Consider the following 27,876-nt stretch of genomic DNA (forward strand, 5'->3'; position numbering starts at 1 on the left):
CAGCAGTGTTTATAGTTGCACTAGACCCTGTACTTGATACTAAACGATAAACCGATAATTGTTATAAAATACAAACAGGACAACCCAAACCTGCAAGCTTTACTTTGAAGCTCCTCTTTCCTTCTCCACGCAGCTGAATTATTCCTACAAAAGTTTAATCATGGTGTTTAGTGCACGAGAATAAGTAAAATGTAAGTTTGCCGCGTGGTTCTCAGAAAATGTTTCTATGAATAAAACAATGTGTTTTTATGAAGCATCAGAAGCAGGTACGCAGGTGTATACAAAGCTTTCTTACAGGCTCGTCACTGAAGGTCTCGGGGAGATTTGTTATACCCTCCTATGATATGGAAATACTCTTAATGGTGCTTAAGTAGCCCTTTGCTGACATTCTTCATTGATAAACCAATATATAGAGAGCAGGCAACTAGCCCCTCCATTCTTCTCGTGAAAGCAAGGCATGTTCTTCACATTGTATTAAAATAATCAATATTTTTTCGCATCTGCTGACGAAATATTCTTTCAAATTGGCGCAACATTACATGCATTAAGGAATATACGAGTTAAGTATATCACGAAACCTACTACAAACTGAGACATGGAAAGAAGCCAATGAAAAAGACAAAAGCAGCCTCAGCCTCACCAGCCACACTCCACAAGGAGACCCCCCCCCCCCCAGCCCCTTCACCCGGCTGCTGAGGAGGCCGTCTTGTTACCCCACGAGCCGCCGCTGCCCCGCCCACCCTCATTCTGCCCCTCCCTCGCCCTCCATCACTGTGCCGGAGGACTGGGGCATCAAACGCTTTATAAATGCTGCCCCCTACGCCACTCTTATGAGGTTTATTCAACGTTCACCAAAAATGGCACGCTACATAATTAAGTATAAATTTAAATGACTTTAAGTCGTTCAGAATTTTCTAATAATTTGTATACGATGGTCTACTATGCATCCTAAAGACAACTCGAGCGATGATAGGTTGATGTGTATTGATAAACAGACGCACAGGAGGGAGCTGGTAACTACGGGCCGGTTCGACACTCCAGCACGGAGTCATTGAAGCGCCCGAACCAAACTCTGTTCTCCACAATGATGCGTTATTTCTACTCAATACCAAATACTAATAATGAGATTTCCTGATGTGTGGTTTTCTAAAGTTTCCTTCCTTAATATCAACGCCAAACACTATATACTACAGGGAACTTTTACAGTATTTTGTGTTTGGTTGGGGAGCTTACAAACTTGTGTATTGGACTGTACTACTGGCCCTACGTGTTGCCGCTGCTGGGATGACTCAGGAGGTAAGTAGTTGAGCAGTATATATGAGCGCAGTGGCCGATGTACGTTTCTGGTGAACCCTGCAAAAAACGAGGTCCTGGAGCCCGGATGTTAAGGGGTTGTGACGCAAGTCACGCCAACACCATTTAGGAGACGGAGAGGAGCTATAGCCGTGGATGACAGGCCGCAATTTAACACGCCTCGCTACCTGCCTCTCCCTGTCCTGACCTTCACTGAGGCTTGGACCTTCTACCGAGCTAACAAACCTTAATGTTCCCTCTTATGGCAGTAGCAGCAAAAGTGGAGTCAAACATTGATTTCGATACTTAATTTTTTTTCTTTATGATATCCTAGAAGTGTGGAGGGACAAGAATATAAGTAACAGTATGTTTCTTCTCGTTACCCTTCCCCCGCTGCACAGACTCCACCACGGAAAACTAGAGGCGACCCTGGAACTGTTGCATAACACTCCATTTACATCAATTTTTAAAACATTTTTCTAAGTCTTCACGAAGTGTTACAGTTGGTCAAAATGTGCTGCCACGGCTACCCAGGGACGAGTGAATGGTATTGAACATTTGCCAAATTTTCCAATTCGCTTGTGTCATCCGTGTCGCAATACCACGGCTTCTTCAGGGAATTATATCAGTAATGGGAAAACTATTTGTACAGATGAAACTTCTACCTTGAAAATAGTGCATCTGTACTTGAAAAAAAAAAACTTGCTGATTACGAAAAAAATAATAATATTTTTGCTTATTTTGTAATATAAAACTAATAACTCATGTACACACACACACACACACACACACACACACACACACACACACACACACACACAGCACTGGATGACTGACTGAGCATCGATTAGGAGCCAAATACGTGGTTGACTGAGATCTTATTAAATTAATGAGTTAAATCGAGACGAGCAATTTGTACACGACCGAGATCCTTCGCGCTAAGCAAGTCGTTTTTGGAGCTTCTATACATCAACTGCTTCATGTAGGAGCTAATCGGATGAATCTTGAAAGCAATTTAATTCTTAAGATTATCATTACGCGGTGCATCATACGAATCAAAGTCACTCCAGGGTCGCCTACAGCAAGTTGCGGGAGAGGCGCCACTTGACCCATCCTGCTGGAGGCCCCAGAGCAAATACCACGGCCAAGAAGAGGAACCATTGAGCTTGAACACACAGATAACTGCCGCCAACAAAACAAATACCACGGCCAAGAAGAGGAACCATTGAGCTTCAACACACAGATAACTGCCGCCAACAAAACAAATACCACGGCCAAGAAGAGGAACCATTGAGCATCAACACACAGATAACTGCCGCCAACAAAACAAATACCACGGCCAAGAAGAGGAACCATTGAGCATCAACACACAGATAACTGCCGCCAACAAAACAAATACCACGGCCAAGAAGAGGAACCATTGAGCATCAACACAGATAACTGCCGCCAACAAAACAAATACCACGGCCAAGAAGAGGAACCATTGAGCATCAACACACAGATAACTGCCGCCAACAAAACAAATACCACGGCCAAGAAGAGGAACCATTGAGCATCAACACACAGATAACTGCCGCCAACAAAACAGGAAAGGCAAAAAAGGTGCAGAGAGGCGCCCCACCCCACCCTATCTCGCTAGAGGCCGAATGACCAGACGTCCCTGCAAAAGTAACTCTCGTTCACCTACCTGCAGCCACCTAAGAAAGTAAATTTTACACCATAACATGTATTATGAAATCGGACAGGCGATATTTACAGTTAGCAACGTTCATTTCAAACGATAATTTTAGGAACAGAAGAGGTATGAGTACAATGCCCATCCCTGCCAGCGTGATGTATCTCACCGTTACTAATCAAGAAGATCATCATTTTCAGCGAGTCGTTAGAGTTGAGTGGTTATTTTATTAGCAAGATAGGTAAGATTGAACAGATAAAACACGATAAAGCGCGGACACAAGTCCTCCCCCTTTCCTGCCGCTCCGTGGCCCGCGGCGCCCCATGGATGCACCTCAACCTCTTCCCTCTTGTCGGAAAATAAGAGGACTGAACCCGCCTCGAGAGGGACACCACCGCGCTTTGCCGCCAGGACCTGCATCCGATTACTGGGTCTATCAGATAGTCTGCTACCGCTACGATGACAGTATCGAAGGCTGAAGAGGGAATGTTCAAACATTCACAAATCAGGATGCTGAAGCAATTTGGTTCGGTCTTATCAAAACCCTTGACGAGGAGACCGCCTTCTCCCTCGCTCGTTTGGCGAGGGAGAATCAGTTGGCCATCAACCCTTATGAGGAGGAGGGCAGGTCTCGGGACGTCGTTTTACGTTATCCCGGCACCAGTCCCTTGACCCCATCTTGGAGGACCCGTTCGTCAGCTTCGCACTGAGGTGTACGTACAAGGCAGGTCAATGTCACTCAGAGCCAATTCGGCAGGCGGAGGTGACGTTCCCGCTGGAGATTCCCTCCCATAGTCCTTTGACTTAGGCTTTTAAAGTACATTCTCCGTCAGGAGACTAACCCGGAGCCTCTGCGGTGCTTCAACTGCACTTATGTCGTCAGGTATACGGGTATATGCAGGTACTGTATATACCCATATGCCCATACGTGGCGTAAGGCCCTGGAAGGCTGGTGAAAACTGGGTGCCAGAAACCAAGCTCTGAAGAGGGACACCATGCTAAGTTCAAGGCCTGACCTGTCCGCCTGAGGAGATTACATCTATGGCTGCAAAATGGGCCTTTAGACACTTTGCTGCTCAGGGACCAAGCTTTCCCCCATGCGGCACCAGCAAAGGTTGGTCGAAGCAAGAGCCCGACCGCTCCCCCCGCCCCGCACTCTACATGAGCACCACCACCACCACCACAACCACCACCACGGTGTGTGTGTGTGTGTGTGTGTGTGTGTGTGTGTACGCTCCCGCACGGACGGACATTGTCGCAAAAGATTACCAAATCTACATCTAGCCTGGCTCAGGGCCGGCCCATGTTCTGTACGCGGCGGCCCATGAGCAGCCAGGCATGACAACATTCCCCCCTCGCCAGAACAGTATCCTTGGGGCGCGTCAGTCTGTGTTCTTGTCCCGGACGAATGGCTGCGGGTCAGGGGAGGCTGCTCAGTGACGCCACATACCAAACAACGCACACCAACCCAACTATGAGCGAATACACACTTACCTTTTTGTTGTTGTAGATGTCTCGAGCGAAGTGCCAGTGGTAGGCGTCTAGGGAGTAGGAAAGCTCGAAGGACGTCACCCACTCCTCGTCGTCCCCTTTGCCCTGCGTTAGGACGCCGGTCACCTACAGAGAGTGGAAGAACAGACTCAGTGGCAGCCATGGTCAAACTGAACAAGGATACATTTCGATGCGACACTGAAAAAAGGAAAGGAAAAATGAACGAAAGTGAAACTCTGTCCTACCTGAAACATTTCAAGACAACAGTATATGACGATCAGAGAAACTGCTAAAAATATTGCTTCATTAAAGTTGCGTAGATTTTCAGCGGTCTTTGAACAATATAATATTCCTAAAAGTCATTTAACGTCGTGTGGGTTTAAACAATTTAGAAAAGTTAGAGTTGATGAAATGTTGGGGGTATTCGAGTTTGAGGATACTTATGGCTATCAGTTTAGATAATATGCAACCACAGGCAAGCAACATTTCTCTGCCCAGCGACAAAGCCAGCGCAGAAAGAGCTAACACTGCAGGCGTCAGAACTAGAAAGCACCAAGCGTATCTGAGAAACATTAGTAGATTTTGAAGCCCGATCTTTTTTTTTTTCACAACACAAACAATTGGAAGCGGACGCCCAGCCCCTCGTCGAGTGGCTTCTGGTGTTCGCGGCCGCCGAGTGGGAAGCGAGACAAGCGTGTACACGAGGCAAGCTTTCTGCTGACTCATAGCAGCACCATGTAATCCTTGACCACGGTTAACAGAGACGACGCTTTTTTTTCCCCTTTACGGCAGGTGACTCGGCAAGGTTACAGTTTCTCCTCAAAAACATGACCACCTGGACGCCGCGAAAGAGGCAACTGCTACCCACAAACGTTCTAGACGAGGCAATAAATCAAAAAGCTTAACCCACCTGGGCCGACATTTATTATTGCAGTTTCTATATCTCAGTGGATAAGTGACGCCATTCAGGTATACAAGCGTGCGCATTAAATATTTCGGCCCGGTTCGTTTATTATACCTGGAAATTTGAATAAAGAACAATGACAGCCTTTCATGATACACTTTAATAGACCTGCACCCAACTAAGTTTACGATACCTGCTATAGATGCAATAATGTACTACGCTATTGATACTGTGAACGAAAACAAGAATGGTAATAGAGATAAAATATAATGACAGCCGTTCATGATACAGTTTAATAGACCTGCACCCAACTAAAATTATGTTTACGATACCTGCTATAGATGCAATAATGTAAAACGCCATTGATACTGTGAACGAAAACAAGAATGGTAATAGAGATAAAGAAAAAAATTAACTGCGGCACATCAAATTGTAGGACACTAGTGCACACGCGGCAGGATATGGATTTGCTCTCAGCCCGGTAGCAGCGGGGATCATGTTTCTTAATGGTCCCTCTAAGCGAAAAAAATGAGAAAAATCATCACTCACACAAACCATTTCATAATATATATCAAAGCATTTGTGATCAGTTTACGTATCATCTATTTTTAGGGGTTTATATCATGGCACAAATTTGGCCCGTCGCTGCTACCGGGTCAAGGGTCAATCTACTAATTCTTACCTTGGCCGGCACACCGAGATTCACGAGGACCCACTCGCCGGCGGCCCTCCTGCCGGCACACCACGCCCGGCCATTAGGCTGGTGCAGGCGGGCGTACTTGACCTGGCAGCCCGCGTCCCACGTCGCCGGGTAGGACGACGAGGCGGAGATCTGCCAGTCCAGGACGTCGCCGGTAGTGAGGCCGAGCGGCGAGGAGCAGCCTGCCGCCAAGGGGAAAAGAAAGTCACGCAAAGAAACAAAAAAAAAGAACAAACAACAGCAGACCTGCTGGTCCTGACGAGGCTGTTTGTGACAAGCTACACTAACTATCTAATCAAAGGTGGAAGATGAAAGGACAGCACTCACGGGGGGGAGTCACGTGTAGGAAGGGGGTATGCAAGGATAGAAAAAAAGAGCATCCTGCCCGCCCAAGGGAAGAAAAGGTTAAGGGTGGCCGGCAGGCGTGGGAAGATATGTAGCACGAAGATGAAGAGTGGGAACTTGATATGGAGCAGCCTGCCGCCGAGGGGAAGGGAGGGATGATGGGGGCCGGCAAGCAGAGGAAGGACTGTTAATGGGAAAGAAATTTTAGTGCTTGAAAACGTTCTGGATTGTTTATGTTGTATTTGTAGGTATAGGAAGAAATGCAGAAAAGGAAGAAAGATTGTATTTTGAAAACTTGCTGGGTTGTCTATGTTATCTAGTGAACATTGCTTTATGACTTGTTAGAAATAGGAATGAGTGGTTTGCTTAAAACAATAGTGAGTTAGTAGAGTTAGTATTGCAGTTAGTTAGTGAATTAGTAGAGTTAGTATTGCAGTTAGTTAGTGAATTAGTAGAGTTAGTATTGCAGTTAGTTAGTGAATTAGTAGAGTTAGTATTGCAGTTAGTTAGTGAATTAGTAGAGTTAGTATTGCAGTTAGTTAGTGAATTAGTAGAGTTAGTATTGCAGTTAGTTAGTGAATTAGTACAGTTAGTATTGCAGTTAGTGAATTAGTAGAGTTAGTATTGCAGTTAGTTAGTGAATTAGTAGAGTTAGTATTGCAGTTAGTTAGTGAATTAGTACAGTTAGTATTGCAGTTAGTTAGTGAATTAGTAGAGTTAGTATTGCAGTTAGTTAGTGAATTAGTAGAGTTAGTATTGCAGTTAGTTAGTGAATTAGTAGAGTTAGTATTGCAGTTAGTTAATGAATTAGTAGAGTTAGTATTGCAGTTAGTTAGTGAATTAGTAGAGTTAGTATTGCAGTTAGTTAGTGAATTAGTAGAGTTAGTATTGCAGTCAGTTAGTGAATTAGTACAGTTATAATTAGTATTGCCTCCACAGTTACCACCATAATCACAATGTTCCTGCCTTTGCTACTGTTTCCACTGCTGATTTTAATGTTACTGCTACAGCTACTACTACCACTACACCCCAAAATTATCATTATTATTTAACAATACAACAGAAAGGAGTTGCATTTCACAGCTCACAGCTTTGCTTCGTCATTAAGAAAACGCAGCAATTAACATACAACACAATTTTACCAACTTCCTCCCGATGGATCATCAAGCTTCATAAATTAACACCCAAACCCAAGGCTCTTGACACCCGCAAGCAACACCTCGTCAGGCAGATCCAACGCGGACCCAATCAACTCTCAACATGCTCAAAACAGTTCACAAAGCGGCAAGGGAGATAAATGAGTTACTATTACAATGGGCGCTTGCTCTCTTATCTCCCCGTTTCTGTCTACCTGTTTGTTTGCTTATGAATCTGTTTTCCGTCTTTCTATGTCTCTGTTGGTCCGTCTGTTATCTCATCTGAGTGTCGGAATGGTTTTTCGTATGTCCGTTTGTTTGTTTTTCACGTGTTTGTGCATCTGACCGTTTGTTTGTTTGTTTGGCCGTTTTTAATTCATCTACGGCTCTCTCTCTCTCTCTCTCTCTCTCTCTCTCTCTCTCTCTCTCTCTCTCTCTCTCTCTCTCTCTCTCTCTCTCTCTCTCTCAAGTCACAATATTGTATCTCGCACGCTTATCTCCATCGTTAACTTTGTACAAACACATTCCGCAGTTTTCGTTTTAGCCGCAGGACACTTCTGCACAAATTTCAACTTCTTCCCATTGGCAGGCCACTCTTGCCGCTGTCGAGCTTTTTATTCAACACAAGTCCAAACACGGCCCAGCTTAGTACACGTAAACCAACGTAAAGAGGTTTAGAGTGACGTTAATATTCATATACTGACTGAGTCTGAAAGTTGTTTTTCCGTCTTTTTTTATTTTTTTTACTTAAGAATATTTGGCACGTTAACGCAGCCATACTGAAGCATATTTTAAGACCTTGCCAATTGGATGTGGACGCGATTAATTTTAGTTAGGCTTATTTACAATAAACATGCATGTAAGCTTGCAATATATTACGTTAGTCGTGTTTGACTTTCTTTTATACAGATGGATGTAAACAGTGCTTGGAGTAAATATATCAGTGATAGATATACATTGGCTTCCAGCATCTGAAACAGGTTAGTTATGTCTTGAGAATAAAATATTTCTAAAGGTATTTTCAATGCAAAATGCAATACTGAAAAGTATATCAAATGCACTGTTTTCAAAATCGATACAGAAGAAAACGCAACTTGTGAAATTAATATGATGGTGTCTTTTACGGATGAGCTGATTCGTTTCAAAATGTAGGAAATCACAAATATAAACTTTCAGAAAAAAACAAACATCATGATGAACTTACAAACACACACACACACACACACACACACACACACACACACACACACCTATTTATGAGATTCAGAAGATAAGGTTAGTTTTATGGTTTCCGCACCAGCAAGGGGAGGGACGTGGTTTTCCTTAAACGCGCAACTTTGGGCAGAGCTCCGTTTTATCCCAACAGCAATGAAAACTGCACGCATCTCTCCAAGACCACTGATGACTGGGCTTTTAGTCTGTAATGTCTATCACGCATTTTTATCGACCATTCCTTCTGTGAAGTTATATAACTGTTCCCCTTGACACGAATCCAAGTATCTTTTAATATTTGTCTTTACAGTAATTAATTTTCCGGTTTCTGAACACGACACCGCAGATAAGTCAAAGAGTGTGCGTGCGTTAAACGCCGCCTCAAAAGACATAATAATTCCTCCCGCCTGTGTGTGCGTGGGTAGAATTAGCAACACCAAAGGCGACGGGTGAAAAAATTTACGAGTCTGCAAGTACTGCGATATTTACTTCCCCCACAACATCGACCACCTGCAAAATTTCATCACTATTTGTTTGCCACATTAGTTTGCGCTTTTGTACCCTGCGCCACGCTTCTTCACCGAGGCGTTAAATGGTCGCGCAAAGTAACATCCAGGATCGAAACTTTTTAGACCCTTCTTTTCTTGTATTAAATCAACTCTTTTATCACTCATTAATTACTCCATAAATGATCTCACCGTCTCGTATCCCTGGTAGCGTGATCCGGCTTAAGTTGTTATTGGAGACTGGTGTTCGGGGATAAACAAGGGAAAAAGAAAATATACATTTATTTAAAATTAAATGAAAGTAATTGCCTTACGCAATATTCTATGCTCAGACGATCATAACACTGGCATATTCAGCAATGGATGCAACATATGACAAACGACATGTCTTAAACATAATACTACAATATGTGCTCAGTTGTTGCCAATAATTATAACACTCGTCGTTCCACAAGCAGTGGTTTGTATCTCTGCTTACATCACAATCATTATGTACTCTCTTCACAAAATCCTAATAACACATTCCTATAGTATAATCTACTACAAGTCATGGAAACACCCAATTTTACCACACCCAGTGGTTTTACCTTTGCTTTATATCGCAAACAAATAATCACAATCCTGTCCCACTCACAATCCTACTTCACATCTCCTACATTATAATCTCCAGGACAATACAGTCGGTTTCCCTTAGATTCTCGAATTTCTACTCACGATTAAGATCACAGCAGCCATCCTCGGCTGAGTGAGTAGCAGGTCTGCTTGAGGCGAGATCCAAGCTCGGTCTACTCATACCACTGATTTCTAGGCCACATTTTTCTTTGCTTTAGGCGGACTTACATCCTTGACACGCCCTTAATTTTCTACATAACCAATGGCCAATACTTCCTGTCACACCCATCTGCTCGCTCATTATGTTGTATTGTTTTACTTCTCCTGCTATTCGTGAGTCAGTCTTAAGACACTCCCTCAGTGATTTTTCTGTTAAATTATTGGCTCATAACATGTCGCCACGACTGACGTCACGGGTCAGAGTCTTTTTCAATGGTTGTTCACACTTTCTGACCACGCCTACTGGGTATCTGTTTTCTGTATCTGAGTCTGGGTATCTGTTTTCCTTTACCCTCGTTGTTTCCCCTCTTTTGTACTTGAGATGTTTACACTTATATATATGTCACCCTTTTTGTTAGTGTTTGTCCTGTCAGATGTTTACACATTTGTATATCTCTCATTCCTCTCTGGGTATCTGTTTTTCTTTATCCTCGTTGTTTCCCTCTTTGTTAGTGTTTGTCCTATGAGATGTTTACTCTGTACTGTTATGTCTATTCCTCTTGTTTGTTCGTTTTCTGGTTCCTGACAAACTCACTTCATGTTTACTAAATATCGACGGGCTTTTATAGACTGCATAATACAACAACTTATAGGGGCTTAATAAACAAACGCTATATTTTTCTGTTTGTTTAGGACAGTAAAGGCTTGCGTGCACCACAACCGATGTCTGCTGGGATGCTGAACGAGACACAAGAGGCGATAATGAGAGTATTAGCCAAAAGGAAAATGAGAGGAAGAAGGAGTTATGACCCTTTACCACGAGTACCTACTGAAGGTGGAGTGGAAGCCCTGAGGGACGCCGAGCTCCTTCATGAGGGTGGAACGTAACTCACTGTGATCCATTGCAACAATTTACAAAGGTTAAAAAAAAACCTTCCTAGGCTGCCCTAACCAGATAGCACGGTGGTCGGGTTGTAAATACTCCTCGTTAGTCACCATAAGACATGGGGCGGTACTATAACACCTCGACACACTCCGCATCCCAAACTCCACCACCACCACCGCCACTACCACAAACACCTCCGCCAACACCACTTTATCACTCCTACCACACAGACCGCCATTTCGACACCATTCCCACCACCATCACTGCTACACCGTCTCTACCACAACACCTCCACCACCATCACTACTACACCAACCCTGACCAGAAACATCAACACCATCATCACTACACCAACCCCTACCACAAGCACCTCAGCCAGCACCTCTACACCAACCCCTACCACAAACACAACCATCTCAACTCATTAACCTGGGACACAAGGCAAGAGTGACATCTAAGTTATCACAGACTTTCCCTTAGGAGTTCCAAGATATCCATTTATCGACCGGTCGGAATGTGAGGATGGACAGCTGGGTGGACTGAGCACCAATTCCCCGGGCCGGGATTCGAAACCAGGACCGAGGATTAGTAGTTATGTGTGCTAACCACTTCAAAACGGAGAAGTATGGCTTTTCACTGTAGGTTACTAATAAATGGTAAACGGTGGAAGGCGTCCGAATAAGCTGCACGGCAAAGCTGAAACCAATCAGCAGAGTCCAAATGACCCAGTTTCCATTCCGCAACACCTGCCTTCAGTGCTGCCGGAAGATACAACGAAGGCAGACATATGCACCTACCGTCATCATGAATCCCTGCTTATAAGATGAAAGTGTGACACAGCAGTAGCCGTTGCTTGCTGTTTCGACGCGTTCACATTGTTCACTAACCATGGATCCGTTAAGCCGCGGGGTCCTGCCCTCAGCTTGCCATGCTTAATTTACTTTACTGATAAAATGCAAGGTAACTGAAAGCAATATTCGCACATGATGGAGTATTTAGCGCAATGCAGTGAGGTTAGCCATCTTGGATATACTTTCGTCGACATCCTCCCGCAATGAATCGCAGCAGGGGACATATTTACCATTCCAGTGAGTGTTGCTGAGGGGTCTGTTGTGGGGTTCGTAGAAAAAAGAAATCTGGTCATTATAGTCGTATCAGAAACTGAGCTTTTTTGTCGAGTCCAGGTGTGTGATGTGATTGAGTGGACGCAGATATTATTGTTCCGTAACTCAGGTGCGGCAGCCGGCCTTGTGGGGGAGCATCAGTAAACGGGACATACATTTTCAGTTGGGGTTCTTGCCGGGTTTCGGAGCCACTCTACCTCTCTTACCACCCATACCACTCTCCCTCCCCGCCCTCCTCTTGAGCACCCTTGCGGCTAGTTTTTGTTGCCGCTTCCCAAATATTTACATGACGTTCTTAATAGATTTATGCTCAAGCTACTTACCTGTTTGCTTGATTAGTCGGGAACACTGTACTAGCGTAATATGAGCCTCATGCTTGACGACAGGTTGCCACTTCACCGGGAGATTTTTAATGCGATTTCATGCTTAATTAGGTAAGACTCCTCAATTTCGTCATCAGCAACAAGTTAAATCAGGAAAATTAGTGATGAGTGTTACAGGGAAACTAAAACAGGTACTCAAATTTGCCCTCCACGTAACCCTAAATTACCACGCTTCAACGCACTTCACACCAGTCAACACCAGTCCTAGCATTCTTCAATCACAGTATAGTAGTAGTGAGTAGCGGGCAGTGAGTAGCAGGCTTTTTTTCACATTTGTTTACTTTTTTTATGCCCTTGAACTGACTCCTCTGCTGTAAAAAAAAATGATAACAAACTGAATTCATTGTTGCTGTGGATGATCCTTATCTACTTACCGTCATCATAGACTAAGCTTTTAATCTTCAGCGCCGAAGTATCGCGCAAATCAACACCAGTCCTTGCACTCCTCGTTTAAGATTGAAAAGACAAACTATTCCTTATATTACCTTTGACGATTCTTGTTTTTCTGGCTTCCTCATCTACTGTACTTCTAATCTTTAGCTCCGGAATATCGCTCACTCAACACCAGTCCTTTCACTACTCATACTCAAGATACAAAACAAACAAACTATTCTTTACGTTACCTTGGACGATACTTGTTTTTCCTAGCATCATTATCTATTGTATTTTCATTTCAATATAAGGGGAACACGAGCAGCCTGACGAAAAGCACCTCAACGCTCCTCTAATAGCCAAAGTATCCCTAAGTTTGTGCCATTAAACCGGCAAATCCTCCTTCGTCCTTGGGGAAACCTGTTCAGCAATTTACGACCTTTCCCGAAGTATACCACCACCACCAAACACCTACTATCCTCATCACGACTAGTCTCCACCACATAGATGTGGCTGTGTGTGTGTGTGTGTGTGTGTGTGTGTGTGTGTGTGTGTGTGTGTGTGTGTGTGTGTGTGTGTGCTTGGAGGCGCCCTGAGATGGTCGTTTTGCCACCTACCGATAATCCCTATTCCCACTTGCACTGCGGTCTCCTTACTTTTATTTGTTACTGTGGTTCCCTTTTCTTTTCTCTCTCTCTCTCTCTCTCTCTCTCTCTCTCTCTCTCTCTCTCTCTCTCTCTCTCTCTCTCTCTCTCTCACTAGACAATTTGAATTTTCCTTTATTTTGTTAATTATTATTAAACAACATGAAGAAGCGTGTTGCTGCAGCCCTGTTACCCGCCATCCGACGCGTGAACTGCACTACTTAGCCGACTAGGCAAGATTACAGCAGAAAGAATTTGCTGGAGGCCAGTCGGTCTTCATGGACATAGCACCTCCTTTATTACCTAACACCGATTTCCTCGATATACGGATATTTTTTATATCACATCGAAGCAACGATGGGAAACTCTGCATCTCGACAGAAATTCAACGTGTGGGTAACCCTGGAGCGAGGCTCCTCCCTGGTGGACTCCATCAAGCTCTCGTGCAAGGACTCCACCTGCTGCCTGAAGAGGAGGCGCACGGTCGCCTCCGTCAAGCTCCCCGTGGAAGGCTGGTCTTGCGTCGCAGGGATTCAAGGCTGCCACGCCGAGGGTGAGCTGCGTGTGCCCTTGGCGAAGCTGTGCAAGAAAGACGGCAACGCGGCCGTCAGGGTGCAATGTGCCTCGCTTAGGAAGCCAGTCTTCACCTCTTCCATGCCGCTGGCCTGGCTGCTGGACAACATCAGCGGCCTCCACTTCTCTCTCTTCTGTGACGACGGGCCCGTCTTCACCAGCCTCCGGTGCAACGGGAGGCGGTGTGGCGAGCCCGTCCGGGCGGTGAGCCCTGCACCGCGTGCGGCCACTGACGGAGTGGCCAGGACCGATGAGGCTGATGCATGGGCAGCCTTTGAAGTGACGACCCATGATGACTGGTCCGTGGAGGCTGATGTTTCATGGGCAGCCCCAGACTTGGTGACCTCCGCTGCTATGATCGAGGCTGATGCATGGGCAGCCTTTGAAGTGACAACCCATGATGACTGGTCCGTGGAGGCTGATGTTTCATGGGCAGCCCCAGACTTGGTGACCTCCGCTGCTATGGTCGAGGCTGATGATTCATGGGCAGCCTTTGAAGCAATGACCCGTGATGACTGGTCCGTGGAGGCTGATGATTCATGGGCAGCCTTTGAAGCAATGACCCATGATGACTGGTCCGTGGAGGCTGATGATTCATGGGCAGCCTTTGAAGCAATGACCCGTGATGACTGGTCCGTGGAGGCTGATGATTCATGGGCAGCCTTTGAAGCAATGACCCGTGATGACTGGTCCGTGGAGGCTGATGATTCATGGGCAGCTCCAGACTTGGTGACTTCCGCTGCTATGGTCGAGGCTGATGATTCATGGGCAGCCTTTGAAGCAATGACCCGTGATGACTGGTCCGTGGAGGCTGATGATCCATGGGCATCCGCCGAATTGGTGACCGCCATCACCGATGAGGCTGATGATCCATGGGCACTCTTGGAAGTGACGACCCGTGATGACTCGTCTGATGAGGTTGATGATCCATGGGCACTCTTTGAAGTGACGACCCGTGATGACTCGTCTGATGAGGCTGATGATCCATGGGCATCCGCCGAATTGGTGGCCGCCATCACCGAAGAGGCTGATGATGCATGGGCAGCCTTCGAGATGACCAGTGATGACTGGTCCGTAGAGACTGATGCCTTCCTGGACGTCACGGCCATCTGTGCTGTCGTTGTGTAAATTGTCATGCTTCACTAAGCAGCCTGGTAACACACTCACCAGTGACCCCCGGCGCAGGCGCGAGCCACATCGTGAGCCACACTCCCGGGGAGCGAGACACCCTTCAGTGACCGTCGCTCTTATTACACCTTCAGGGGAGGAGCTCCAGCTGTATTTCTTATCTTATCAATGAAAACCTTTACAATGAAACTATTATCCAATTAATGAATTTACCTTACCTATTAATAACAGTGTGCCTATCACAGTGAAATTCACCACATGCACGACTGCCAAGCCTCTTCCATTCGACTACCATTCTATTAGCAAACCAATTCCTGCCTGCATGTTTAACAAATCTATATTGATCTAACGACCCATGGCTAAGAGTGCATGCCCTTTTACGAGCAGACCCTCATCAAAGGCCGTCAGCCATCTATAAACTTTAATGAAGTCTACTCGCAACGTCCGCCTTTCCAGGAAATGCAAATTTAGACGTTAAGGGCAACCCTTTTTACGGCACGCGTTCCTTTACTCACCAGTTACGGTCATATTGTACATTACACCTTTTTAAATATATTGGAAAACAGTACAAGAAAACTACTACTACTACTACTACTACTACTACTACTACTACTACTGCTGCTGCTACTACCTTTATTTATATATTTTTTTACATCTTGGCCTATGGTGCCGGTAGGCTTTCTCTGGGGGCCTGGTAGTCGGCTCGAGCCCACCGCGGCGCAGGCAAGTGTTTATAGTGACGCCATCTATTCGTGGCTCATGCTGCCTCCCGAGCTCATTCTTGATTTCCCTTTGACAGTTCCTCAAGACTCTTAGACCATAGCCACGGAAAAACTCAGCACAACGCCCATACTCCAAGTTCCAACTACGTGTTTCCAGACCTTATTCCTATGATATCAACTTTCCACGAACCACTTTACTTGATGATGAACACCTCTAAAAATTATCCATATATCTCATATTTACTGTAATAATGATCCAACAATCTGATGTCCACTGTTAGTAATAATTTGACGCAAATGTACAAAGCAAAAAAAGTAATTGGGTGTAAAGTACTATATGTGGAATTCAAAGAAGGTGAAAAACTATAAAACCTGCCGTTGAGTAGTAAATGAGAACTTTGTATTTAGCGGTGAAAGACTGAGTACAATATGGAGAGGTATAGGCTAATACTAGTTGAAATACTACTACTATATACGATGATGATGATAATAGTAGTAATAATGATAATAATAGAGCAAGTAGGTATTGGATGTCCTCTGGTCTCATTAGTAGCAATCCAGGGGTGTAGTAGGCAGAAAGGCAACTAAAATAAAGAAATCGCAATGGACGGACACGGGATAAAGGGAACAGATATGGAAGGAAAGAGTACCTACGCGACACACTGGGAAATAACTAATGTATGAAGAACCCAAGGCATGTTATCCACGCATTGTGCATGAAATAAAACTTGAACAAGGTTATTTTTTCTTACTTATCAAGATTTATTTGCGAATAGTTGCCATTCAAAATAATTAAGAATATTAATTTTTATCTATTCCTTTATAGTTTAGCAACAGCCCTGTCACCCGCCCCCACCACAAGCAGTAGCGGCAACATGACCACCACCAACAACTATCACACAAAATACTTCCACCATCACTATCATCACTACCTCCATAAACCGTAAAATTCCAATACCAATGACAATATTAATCTTACCTCCATCAACACCACCATTAATATCAACAGGAATATCATTACCAATATTAGTACCAACAACAATACCATTACCAGCACTAGTACCAACAACAACAACAACAACAACAACAACAACAACAACAACAACCATTAATACAACCACCACCCGCATCCCCAGCGCTGCCCGAGTCAGGTGTTTGTGGAGGCCGTGCGGCGAGACAGCAGGCAGCAGCGGGCGGGCCAGGCAGCCGCACCTCACCTGGCGGACTCGGGTTCTCCAAGGGCGCCTCCGTTGATATGATGGGCGGAAGGAAATCGTCGGCGTCGTCAGGCAGGAGCGGAGAGTCGCCCTGGACGCTGCTGGTATTGTAACTATACTCCTCCTGCCCCAAGACTTCCACGGCCGGCACCTCCTCTGGCGTGACGGGCGGAGACTCACCTTGGCTCTCCGCGGGGGGCCCGGCGGCGGCGGCCTGTGGTGGCGGCAGCAACAGCAAAAGAAGCAGCAGGAGCAGCCAGTACCCCTTGGACGCCACGCCCTGCACCACGGCAAGGGCTCGCCACCATCTTGGCTCCTGCAACGGAAAGAATTATCTGTTAGATGCTTATAAGTGTTTATTTATTAGTGGTCTCCCAAAGTACCAAGTAGGTCTATAGAGATAAAATACCGGGAAAACAGAGAAGAATGCTTAGGGGGGGGGGATGAAAACCACCCATGTGCGTTTAAGTTAATATTACAACACAAAAGGTAACTCATCATTTTTACTGGGGAAAAGTTTACATATTATTATGCAGTTCGTGAACAAACTGCTCCGGTGTGCGGCCGACTTCAAAGAAACTCATTGTTTCAGCGTTACTTGTAGGGCGAGCCAGCCTCACCTCCCGACCGTGAAATTCCACCAAGCAGTAATTAACGGGGTCTCACCAGCACTTACGAAAACTTCATCATAGTTAGCCAATGAAGTTTCCAGTGCTGAGTCATGTAAGTTTATTCCATTCAAATTCCACTCTTTAGTTTTATCAATTCGTCCTTCCTTCCTTCAGACCCCTTTCCCCTCTCACTAACAGGTTACACAAGGTTCGCACTTAACTCTGACTCTTTTCTAAGTCTAACAATACATCTGCCATCGCCTTAGAGGTTCCTGCCCCTTGATCATTCGACGAGTAAGGAGGCAGGAGGCGGCCGTGGGTGATTCCTCCACTTATCTCGCCTATAATCCGCGGCACACCGAGAAGTATGACATTAAGCCACAACCTTACTGTCAGCTTAACCTTATCTACCTACCGAGGTCGACTTCCCTCAATGAAAGGTTGATTTTATCAAGCAGATCCCCGGGAGTTGCAACCTCCCGACTTAATCCATACCTCTTCACCGGTAAGAAAAAATATAAATAATCCTTAGAATTCCTTACTGACCGCCGAGTCCAGTCAACACTTCCCGTCGAATTCTTTACGTCTGGCGCCTACTAAAGGAAGGCTTCAAAAAGTTGGCGTTATTTTATTTGGCGTTTGGGATGAGGCGACCAAACATTTCTCAAGCTTTCAGCGGGGAGAGGAAAGGGCGGCGAGCTGTGACGGTGATGGTTACATAATTATATACTTTCCTGAACTTTCCCCGCAATCAAGGAATGAAGGAAAGCCAAACGATTTACGGTGAAAACATTTCTCGCAGTAATGTATTTATCGCATACCTTGGAGAAGGCTGTGTGTGAAGAAGCGTCCAAGAGTTACGGGCAGTGAGTAGTTTCTCCATAAATACTTAATTTGAAACGCCTGGTCAACCGGGAGAGAGAGAGAGAGAGAGAGAGAGAGAGAGAGAGAGAGTGTGTGTGTGTGTGTGTGTGTGTGTGTGTGTGTGTGTGTGTGTGTGTGTGTGTGTGTGTGTGTGTGCGTGCATGTGTGCGCGCGCGTTAGAGCGTGTATGTGTGATTATCTGCATACAACACCATTGCAGCCACCAAGAGAAATTTCCTCCATACAGGAGCCGAAAACACAAGACTGTCTCGGGAAAGGCCAGGCAGAGCAAAGGCTTGAAAACTCCAACTTCGAGCAAAAAGTAATGAAGTGATGAACGAGGGAAAATTAACCAAATGTGACAAAAATAAACCGTCACTGCACAAAAAAGGTGACATCTGTACATCCCCCAATAATCTTGCCCCCCCGTGGCGCCTCCTGCCGTCACGCACACGCAGAGGCCCTTCTCGACGACGACCGTAAATAAGACACCTGCCTGTAATTTCAGAAAGATCAGCCGCATTTCTTTTCTTTTTGGCGAGGCAAACACTATCATGTATCCAGATAAAAAGTATGTTTCCGGATAACTTTTAGGGTACAGTGTGTGTGTGTGTGTGTGTGTGTGTGTGTGTGTGTGTGTTCTTTCATGTCCTTGTCTCTAGGTGTGTGTATCTGTCCGTTGCTCGTCTGTCTGCATGCCCAGATGCCTACCAGTCTGTCACTAACAACTTTCACCAATGAATAATACTTGAATACTGAGTTCCACGGATTTTTCTTTGACAGACCTTTTTTCCAGCACACATTATCCTAGCACACCTGTCTTTATGAAAAAAATGGGAAAGGTTTACATAACTTTCCTTTCAGTCCCTTTGCCCTTCTGACCACCGCGATGGGACGGATGGAGCGGGGTGGGGGTGGGGCGGGGGCGGGGGGGGTGAGGTGGGAGCTTGGCGGGGCGCGGCGGGCAGGTAGGACCCCCCCACAGAGTTGTTCATCGGTGGCGCCGAGGGAGAAGCTACTTTGCTGATCCGCTTTTATTTATGAAGAGTGAGGAGAGAGTCGCCGCCTTTCTCTCTAAGCCGACCGGCCGCGCTGAGTGGCTGTGTCGAAACAATCCGCAACGTCTTCATTATCAGATGTGATGAGGAAAGCACACACACACACACACACACACACACACACACACACACACAGAAAGGAAGTTTTATTGTGTGTGTGAGTGTGTTTGTGTGCGTGGTACGTACTAATTAACTTTCTACGTAAATCTGTGACGGAGAAGCAGCTCAGTTTTCCTTTACGTTCTGACCAAACAACAGATTAAGTTTTACAGTTTCTATCCAGACTCTTTTTTTCTATTTCTGATTAACGTTTTTTTTTCTAGGAGTGCGAAAAATGGAGGAGTGATAACTGGAAAATATTCATAACCCTTAATACTTTCTTACACGTTTCACTGTCACCGCCTCCGGCACTTGGCGCACGCAGCACGGCCTTTATGTGTGTGTGGAGGGAGCTGTGTAAATGTTTGGGATGTCCACCCATGTGGAACTGGTAAATATATTCATCAGGTTTTGAGGTATTTTGGTAAGAAAAAAACAGACAGGTAAACAGACGGACAACGACCAATGTTTCTTTCCTCATTGTCCGTCGCTTTCATTGTCTGCCCCCAAGTTGCAACAGAAATATAATGTTACAAGTTATTGTTCTTGCTTAAGCGTTTTTAGAGAGCATAGCCTTAAGGGAGTAGGACAGTGCATTCTGAAACGACTTCCTTTCCCCCTCGTGACAATTCCTGCAATGTAAAGGAATCCCGTGTGTGTCAGAGTCAACGGGAGGCCCAAACAGTCACACTGGGAGCGCGAGCCTGACATCGCCGACAGGTGCGAAGCGTGTATGAATCTAATCCGCTGAACCGGCTCCATAGCCTGTATAGGGGCAGCGGACTAGGATGACCTCTGAAACTGAATTTAGCAAAAGAGCGTCCCACAGTTTGATGCTCAGAGAAATGTAGTGTTTCATAGTGTTTGGCATTTTGTAATGAATCCTTATTTTTTCTTACTTTTTCTTCTTTCCTTCTCTTTTCGTTTAATTAACGTCCTTATTTTCCTTTACGGAGTTCGACGGCACATCGCACAGACTGGCGAGCAAACACGAGATGAGGGCGACGTTAGCTTGCCTGGCCGTGTCCGCCCCACCCGTGTCATCCGGGACGGTATACTCAGACGCTTCTGCCTCGCACATCAACTATTTTCAAAGGTCAAAATGGAGATTAATCGGGCTTTCATGCGGGTTTTTTCACATTATTGGTACAGAAGAAGAGTTAAACAACCACCAGGGCCATTAAACTACCCCTGAAAATACCCGAAACGCCTGCGAAAGCCTTGTAAAATATGTGTAATTGGGCGGCGAAAGGTTTGAGAATATGGGTCCTGGATCGCCCGCCCGCAGACCATCTCCCGCGATATCAGGTCCATCGACGCGCGGCGGCCTGGTGTTTATTATTATTTTTTTTAACTTTTGCAGCCTATTGCGTCGGTAGGCTTCTTCCCGGTGGGGCTTGATGGTCGGCCCAGCCCGTTCTGGCGCAGGCGAGTGTTTATAGTGGCACCATCTTGTATTGGCTCATGCTGCCCCCCGGAACTCGTTCTTGATTCACTTGGACGGCTTCCTCTAGAGTCCGGGTTGATGGGTGGTCTTCAGGACAGCATGTGGGTAGTTTTAAGCCACTCGGCGGTGACTGAAAAATCCGAGGTGGTAGCGTGGGGATTCGAACCCGCGTCGTCCATCACGCGGTGAGTGTAGGCCCAGCACGCTACCAGATCGGCCACCGCCTACCCTAAATCCGCCTCAGGAATAGTCTTCTCCATTCCTTTCTGTCCCCTATTTGTCCGCCTCTCCTCGGGGCGCGCCGGCCACCAGAGAACAGCGACGGTCGGCTTTTTATCTTGATCTCACTGATACGAAGGCGCCGACGCTGCCCCCTTCACCCCCTTCACGTGTTGAAGGGTGTTTCAAAGGGGACGGGAGGATATTCTCTCTCTCTCTCTCTCTCTCTCTCTCTCTCTCTCTCTCTCTCTCTCTCTCTCTCTTCATTTTTTTATTTAAACAAGTTCAGTACATTAGTACATGGCAGTATTATTTTTCTATGCTAAAGTTCCCCCGACCGTTGGGGAGCTATTTAAAAGCTTCTGCCGGTTATATTATACAATTATATACATGTTTACGGTGGGTGTAGGAGTAGCCACCTGTGGGACGCAACCTTCATCTGCTGAGTGGACAGTTGTGTCACATCCACAGCAGCAGTGAGGTTGTTCCACCACACCATCGCTGCGATAGAGAAGGCACGTTGGTGGGTGCTGGAGCGAGCCATTGGCACTTCCAGGAGGGAGGCGTTGCTCAGCACCGTTCTCGTGCTGCGCTCAGACCTCCTCCAGGTAGCCCTCAGGTCCGTCAGGTGGGGCACTAGGCCCACCTGTGCCTTGTGTAGCACCGTCAGGGCAGCGACGCGGCGACGGTGCTCCAGGCTGTTCAGCTGGTTCGTGGCTGGTCTTGCCCGTCCCTAGTGTGGGTGTTGTTGTTGTTGTTGTTGTCGATGTTGTTGTCGCTGTGTCTCCCACTGGCTCGGTCGGTGGTGCTGGGTGCCGTTCATGAGGCGTTCAGCCCTCCTCTGCACCTTGTCTAGCAGGTTGAGGCGGCAGCGGGCGCTGACCATCCAGGTGTGCGGTGCATACTCCATCACTGGACGGATTTGTGCCTTATAGAGGGTGTTCAGGCCCTCAGCATCGAGGAGGTTCTTCATGCGGCGCAGGAGTTTCACCTTCTGGGAGGCTTTGTGCGCCACCCTTTCAAGGTGACGGTCAAACCGCAGCTGGGAGTCCACCTCCACGCCCAGGATGTCGACGCTGGCCTGCAGAGGGATGGTGTCGTTCCCGAATCTCAGTCTGCCGTTGAGTTGCCTCGCGTCCTCCCGAGAACGTGATATTACCATGGCCTGGGTTTTGTCAGGGGCAAACCTGACTTGCCACCTCTTTCCCCAGGCCATTATGTCTGCCAACTGTCTGTTGACGGACTCTATCACGTCCTGGGGTTCCTCCCTCTTGTATGTTCTGGAGAAGGTGAAGTCGTCGGCGTAAGCGCTTGCTGCTCTCTCTCTCTCTCTCTCTCTCTCTCTCTCTCTCTCTCTCTCTCTCTCTCTCTCTCTCTCTCTCTCTAACTTTCAATTAGTTATTATTATTGTTTTACTTGGATAATCAATTTTGAGGTTGCACCTAACACGATGATTATGTGTGTGTGTGTGTGTGTGTGTGTGTGTGTGTGTGTGTGTGTGTGTGTGTGTGTGTGTGTGTGTGTGTGTGTGTGTGTGTGTGTGTGTGTGTGTGTGTGTGTGAAAGCACCTGCCAAACTGTGCTTCTCGCCTGCCTGTCTGTCTGTCAGTCTGTCTGCCTAACATCTTCCTCAACGCCTACCTATTTGTGTGTGTCAGGCCATATCTGCGTATTGATTTTGGTCGGGAATGAGTTCAAGCTTGACTGGGGCTGGTTTTGGAGGATTGCCTAACGCGACGGCTACATAAAGCGGCAGCGGGATGACTAATGCGGCCAAACTAGTTATGCATGTGAGAAAACGTCATAGCAAAGTTTATCATTTTTTTAGCGAAGGGCTTTGACGCCAAATGATTTTTTTACGTCAAAGAAAGCGGCTCAAGGGCAAAAAAAAAAGAAAAAAAAAAAAAGACCGCTATTCGCCGCTCCCCAAATTATACATGAAGAAAACTATAACCGTCGAAGCAATTTGTATTTGTTGGATTGCCAAAGAACTCTTTTTTTTTTTTTTTACATTTTTATATTCACTATTTGATATTACATAAAACAAGTCTTTCCCACACTACTTAAGAATACTATATCATTAGTTCTCCCAGAGTTCCATGCCAAAGGATTCATTTTGTTTTCCTTTTTATGTACTTTTTTTTATCATATCCGTTATTTGATGCTACATAGAACAAGTCTTTCTCACACTGCTTAATAATATTATCATTAGTTCTCAAAAAGTTCCATGCCAAAGGATTTTTTTTTTCCTTTCTTTGTACTTTTTTTTATCATATCCGTTATTTGATGCTACATAGAACAAGTCATTCTCATACTGCTTAAGAACACAATCATTAGTTCTCAAAAAGTTCCATGCCATAGGATTCATTTTGTTTTCCTTTTTATGTACTTTTTTTTATCATATCCGTTATTTGATGCTACATAGAACAAGTCTTTCTCACACTGCTTAAGAACACTATCATTAGTTCTCATAAAGTTTCATGCTAAATGATTTTTTTTTTTCATTGTTTTTGTACTTTTTTTTTTATCATATCCGTTATTTGAATCTACATAAAACAAGTCTTTCTATCACTGCTTAAGAATACTATCATTTATACCTTTCTGAGAGTCCTCGGTGAACTTTTTATCAAACCGTCGTTCCACAGTTCCGTCTCTACAAGCGGTCATAAGAGTCTTGAGCCGCCCAGCGCATCCCGTCGACTTCTTTTCTAGGAGTTTTATGACCCTGGTGTTAGTTTGACCCTTCTTCTGTACCGTGAACCAAAGGAAACACTCATTAGAACCCGAGTGACCCCCTCTTTGGCCTTTAGAAATAGCTGATGTGAGAAGCGAAGGTGTCTTATAATACCAATCACGATACCTCGCCCTGCAGTCCGACGCACTCCCTCCAATCATCTACGCCGCAGCCAAGCAAATTTTAATGACTATAAGCGTCTGTCTGTAAGTACAACGCGGCGTTTCTTGCTGCTGCACCAGGTCTAAACGCCGCCGCGTGCCAATGTCTGACGAAACCGGAGCAAAACATAGAAATGAGCTTGGTGAGTAAAGTGGTGAAAAAACAATTGTAAGGCAAAAGTCACTTGAGGTAATTCAAAGGTGTTCTGTTTTCTACATAGGCACCCCTCCTACACGCCACCCCCCCCTCCCCAACACACGCTCAGTGCCCCTTGCCATATCTTTATAATGTGTCTGTCGTTCTGAGCTCACATGCAGGCAGACTTATCAGCATTTGTTAATTGTTACTTGCACCGACAAGTTTTCTCCTCCTCCTTCTCCTCCTCCTCCTCCTCCTCCTCCTCCTCCTCCTCCTCCTCCTGTGTGCAGCCGCCGCCACCTTTGATTTCACTGTCATGCTCATAACGTTTGTCATCACTACTGCCCGACAAGCCGATGACCAGCCCTCCCTGTGCACATCCTTGCCTGTCTGACGGCCAGACACCTTACCCGGGCAATGTTTAAATGAATTTTCATCTTCCAGCTGCGATTTACGGGACAAGCAGACAATAAGACATTCTTCATCTTAGACAAACAATAGAAGAAATTATTACTACGCTAGAAGTGAAGCTGACAAGTCCCCGGCGAGGCATCAGGCGCCTACCCAGGACCCGACGACCTTGAGACGCGAGGCTCGTGAATTATCCTCCCGTGTCAGTGACAATAAGTGCACGTTGCCGGCCATTACCTTTGTTGCGCTGTTCCTTTGTGACGGCCAAGCTCTGCACTGCACCTCAACAGGTATATGCAGGCAATCATTTATAGAGCAAATCTGTCGAGCAGATTACTCGCTGAATGGATGTTCGTGGTCTGTCTGAGATGCTTTATTGAAAACCAAGCCACTAACGCACAAAAACCTAGCCGGCCAGTATATTGCCGAAGGAACATTTGCATGCCAGAGCTGAAAGAACTACACAACGCGTCCAACATGAAACAGAGTTAATAAAGCAATGATCATGGGATGGCAGCCATTCAAGTTAAGAGTAAGGCTACACGGCTGCAGGAAGTAGGGCGCAGATTTCCATAAAGAGCCATAACTTGTGCCATGTGGACTTTATTAGGTAGTTCTTTTGCCTGACTTCATTCTGTATTAAAGAGGATGTATTTTTTTCCTATATTGTGCTTCTTATGGCTTTCTTACCTTATTTTTTCACGTGTTTGACGTGGCTAAGGTTCCCCGTCCTGGTCAATATTGATGAATGGTAGGTAAAGATTTTCGGCCACTCGACGGCCGTGAAAGTCAGCCGCGTGTAATGACCACTCAGCCAGCACCTCCTCTGCACCACACACACACACACACACACACACGGGGAGGCGCTGGCTGAGCGGATAGCGAGACGGCCCCGCGTTCAGGAGGACGCGAGTTCAATCCCCGATCGTTGCCACCAAGCTGGGACTTTTCAGCCGCCGCCGAGTGGCTTAAAACTACCCACATGCTGTCCAGAAGACCACCTATCAACCCGGACTCTAGATTCTAGGATCAAAGATGAGCTCCGGGGGTGCAGCATGAGCCAGTTAAAGATGGCGCCACTATAAACACTCGCCAGCGCCAGAACGGGTTGGGCCGACCATCAGGACCCACCGGAAAGAGGCCTTGGACCGACCATCAGGATCCACCGGGAAGAAACCTACTGGCGCAATAGGCCGCGACGTAAAACACACACACACACACACACACACACACACACACACACACACACACACACACACATATATATATTTAGGCACTTAAAAAACTTTTCCGCCTTTCTCTCAGCTATGTAATATCCATGAAAATAAATCTACCACAAGCACATCACAACTCAGAGAGAAAAAAAAAAAAAAATCACCTGAGAAAAAAAAAAAAAAAGGATTACTTCTGATTCGCTTTACTGGATCTTAAATTTTCTTGGATTCTGATTTGGAAAGAAAAAGTTAGCCTGTGAGTTAATGCCTGTGGGACGGCTCTCGAAAAACAGTGAATGCTTGCACAAGATACTAAGTCGAAACATAAACCAAAAACAGAATGGTCAGAAAGCCAACAATAGGCGATGCAGACGATTAGGAAAAGCAAAGTGAGCACGACGCAGAGTTCGGCCCAGGAACCTGTACTCTGAATACGCAACGACTTATCGGAACAGAAATTTGTACTTGCAGTTAATAAAGCAGAATAAAATGCCACCCCAAGGCTCAAACATGATAATTAAGGAAGCCAAACAGCGTGGAATGTCAAATCAACGCAAATTAAGCAACTTGCATAAAGGAAACCGTTCATTATCGACGAAACATGAACTGCGATGGTCTGGTGGTATTTGGACAATCAAAAAAAGCAACAGCCCTTAATCTACATGAGTTAACGACCCTGACTGCCACTTTACTACGAACACTAATAGCGAGGTATACCAGGAGGTGGTGTCCTTGGTTCCTTAAGTAACTATAAGAACGATTTTCAAAAGCTTTCAACTTCAATGCTCGTGATTATACCATTCAGTTAGGTTACAAGTACCTCTCATGCCGAGCGAGCTGTATATCCATAAAGACCTAGGGGCACCGGGCTCCATACGGGTAACGTGAACGATGGCAACCAATTGATTTCATCCATTTGCAATTCAATGAGTGTGAGCAGCCACGCCTTCACTGGCTTAAGGGCACCGTGATAGGAGTTTGATAAATCGTTTCAAAGAGAATCATGGCAGTCCTTATCATTTAGGGCATTTACTTGTCTGGGTATTTTTTGGTGTGCCCCCATTGCACATTGTATACGTCTCATGTTCATATTGATGTTGTTTTGTGCTCTCTGCATTGGCCGACAACCCCCCACCATGTATTACTCAGTTTTGGTAATTATTCTTCCTTCCTCCATTCACTCTGTCACCTAGGCCCTTCACCGACACCAAGCACGATATAAGGGACGAAACACAAGAGAAACACTACACTTACGGGTACGAAGTGTGAAATCGTCAACTGAACCTAATCGCCCATCACCTTTCCCTCGAATACCGCTCAACGTCTACTTTTAAGGGTCGTGAGGTTGCTGGGGCTACTAGGGCTGTCAGTCATGGGGCACACGACAAACTTCTTCTTCCGCAGCATTATTATCCCGTTTCTATACGGGGTCGCTGTTTTTGATGAGTCCCCTCCATCAAACCCTGTCCTCCGCCACTTCAAGGTCCAAGTTCCGCCACAATACAGTCCTTCCATCTCGTCCTGGGTCTTCCTCTCTTCCTTCTGCCACCCACTTCCATGTCGATTATCTGCCTTTCACAACTCCCTTCCTCTCTCCTCCTGACATGACCAAACCATCTCAGTCTCGCTTCCCGCACACGACAAACATCAACCAACAAGTAATCCCATGCACCGAATCAGATCTTACAGAAGACTTTCCTGGCTTTGGAGAAGTGGAGCCCTCAGATTACTTCATTTACACAGGCTATATATATATGTGACGGAGTATGGAATTTTCAACTCTGAAATTATCAATGCATAAAGTGAATACTCTCGTTTGTTTGGGGCATTACATTTTT

General features: G+C 45.8%; 1 protein-coding gene across 1 annotated transcript in view; it reads right to left on the reverse strand.

The window, feature by feature from the left end:
- LOC127010184 (lactadherin-like) overlaps positions 1-26,913 on the reverse strand; it is a 46,229-nt gene extending 19,316 nt beyond the window's left edge. The window contains exons 1-3 of the mRNA XM_050884060.1: positions 26,859-26,913; positions 6,046-6,245; positions 4,463-4,585 (exon numbers count right to left, since the gene is read on the reverse strand). Coding sequence (XP_050740017.1) covers positions 4,463-4,585; positions 6,046-6,245; positions 26,859-26,913 — 378 coding nt within the window. The remainder of the gene's footprint in view (positions 1-4,462; positions 4,586-6,045; positions 6,246-26,858) is intronic.
- Positions 26,914-27,876: the final 963 nt, after the last annotated feature.

Source organism: Eriocheir sinensis, chromosome 42 (assembly GCF_024679095.1).
Source record: "Eriocheir sinensis breed Jianghai 21 chromosome 42, ASM2467909v1, whole genome shotgun sequence".
Lineage (NCBI taxonomy): Eukaryota > Metazoa > Arthropoda > Malacostraca > Decapoda > Varunidae > Eriocheir > Eriocheir sinensis.